The 2,194-nt window shown below is 44.1% G+C and overlaps 1 protein-coding gene across 1 annotated transcript; it reads left to right on the plus strand.

Annotated features, from left to right (window-relative positions):
- Window positions 1-743: 743 nt before the first annotated feature.
- Window positions 744-2,043, plus strand: LOC122081606 (probable amidase At4g34880). The gene has a single exon (XM_042648788.1). It carries the CDS (start codon window positions 942-944, stop codon window positions 1,566-1,568), a length of 627 nt encoding a protein of 208 aa, XP_042504722.1. The 5' UTR covers window positions 744-941; the 3' UTR covers window positions 1,569-2,043.
- The last annotated feature ends 151 nt before the right edge of the window (window positions 2,044-2,194 follow it).

Consider the following 2,194-nt stretch of genomic DNA (forward strand, 5'->3'; position numbering starts at 1 on the left):
TGATTTCATCTCTCAGGCCCTCAGCCTCTCTCGATTCTTCCCCTGCCCCACCTCACCCACCCCAACCACCCCAATTAGTTGTGTTGACTTCTTGAGACTTGGGTCGACTGGTTCACCTCTCGATGATTAGATTAAATCTCGGGTGTCTACTGTAAAGCCCTCTTTACGTTTCAGTTGTCTCTTCAAAGTTCAATCCACCGATTAAAATAAGGGATCTGGAATTTTTTTTTTTTTTTTGGGTTCTTTAACTGAGTCGCAAAGCCGCCCTCAGGTTTAGACTTTCAAGTTCAGAACCTTCACAACAGACATGGTTGAACTGCTCTTCTCTTGTCCTCTTCTTCTTCTCCTGCTTTACGATTTGAACAACAGAAGGAAGGAATTGGGCGGATAAAGGGAAAATCCGGTTTGGTTCACAAGGAGAAAACCCGGTTTTAATGGCCTCAACCAACATATATCATCTTGACCGTTGGTGATGCATCATCCACGTGTCGCATTCTGCACCTAGCAAAACATGGAAAAACAGACGATTAGAACAACAGAGGATATTTATCCCTACCTGACACCGTAGTGCAGCTAGAACCGTACTGAAATTGGGAACAACTGTTAGGAAAATGATGGCATGCTACTCTGACTATTGGCTCTAATAACTTAGACTTTCAACTATGATTCCCCTGACAACTGTTTCTATGTTACCGGTTTTGAGTTTTGAGTTTTGAGGTAACTTCAGACAAAGTGGCCAAAAGTAGATTTAGATTCCTGGTGTGGATTGGATTGATGTCTTTGTTGATAGGCATTGCAAAGCCCAAAAGTGGGGACAGCATAATGGGCATTACTGAAACTTTTATCCTTTCGTATTCACCATGTCATACTAGTCTAGAACTAGAAGGCAAACGCCCAAAAACCAAATCCCTCAAATCAACCAACATTCCCACATTCCAACCATGATTTCTTCCCAGTACCACTCAATTCCTCTTTCCTTTCTTCTTCCCTCAACCCTTTTCATCCTAATCCTCTCCACTTCCTCTGCTTTCACCATCAAAGAAGCCACAATACAAGACCTCCAATTAGCTTTCAAACACAACTCACTAACCTCAAGAAAAGTAGTTCAGTTCTACCTCCATGAGATTCACAAGCTTAACCCTCTCCTCCGAGGTGTTATCGAGGTTAACCCTGATGCTTTGGGTGAGGCTTATAAGGCCGACGAAGAACGGAAGGCGACATTGAAAGGAGGGTTACCGGAGTTGCCGGCGCTGCACGGGATTCCGGTACTGCTCAAGGACAATATAGCTAGTAAGGACAAGCTCAACACGACGGCCGGGTCGTATGCGCTGCTGGGATCGGTGGTTCCACGCGATGCTGGTGTTGTGAGGAAGCTGAGGAAGTCTGGAGCAATCATTTTGGGAAAGGCTAGCCTTACTGAGTGGGCTAATTTCCGCTCGATTGGAATGCCTAGCGGGTGGAGCGCTAGAGGCGGCCAAGGACAGGTGAGTCACCGAGTTCAGAATTTTTGTGGTTCTCCTTGGCTTCAAATCTTTCTTTGTGCATGTGCGTTGCGGGCATGTTTCTAAGTATCAGTATCGTATCGGACGATTTGTATCAAATTTGCAAATGTCCATTGAAGGGTACAAATCGAGGGTAAAAAAATCAAATATCTGTTTTTCTCTTTTATGAAAAGCAGGGGTATTTCTGTCTGATATGGAAGATCCGGTACTGTCTGATACCCATTCCAATATTGGCACTAAAACCATGGTTGCACGTGTACATGGTCCGGTCCCATCCCATCCCATCCCAGACCCGGATGCTCTCTAGTGTGTCAACCCTTTCAACAACAAGAAGAAGCATCAGACGGCTGGCAAGACTGGGACATGAGACACATACGCTGTGCCTATCAATTGTTTGATGCACGTTGGAGGGGCTGGCGCTTGAGATGATTTGGTTCCATTTTTCGGGACTTCTTTGATTTACCCATAAAATTAAAGCTGGACTGGATTCTTCTTAAGAAAAGAGTTGGTATGGATACGATATCAATCTAGATTGGGCCAATATTGGCCTGGATTAGTTGGTTTCTCTATTTTTTTTTTTTTTTAATTACCAATTTTATTAATATCGATACCCAATCCATGATTGGCCGGGTATTCGTATTGGCTTTGGCCTTTGGCCCTATGCTAATAAGATTTGACTGATCCAACCAATC

Source organism: Macadamia integrifolia, chromosome 6 (genome assembly GCF_013358625.1).
Source record: "Macadamia integrifolia cultivar HAES 741 chromosome 6, SCU_Mint_v3, whole genome shotgun sequence".
Classification (NCBI taxonomy): Eukaryota; Viridiplantae; Streptophyta; class Magnoliopsida; order Proteales; family Proteaceae; genus Macadamia; species Macadamia integrifolia.

Bases quoted from the DNA above. Each gene is read 5' to 3' on its own strand.
- LOC122081606 (XM_042648788.1), top strand. From the start codon at position 942: ATGATTTCTTCCCAGTACCACTCAATTCCTCTTTCCTTTCTTCTTCCC.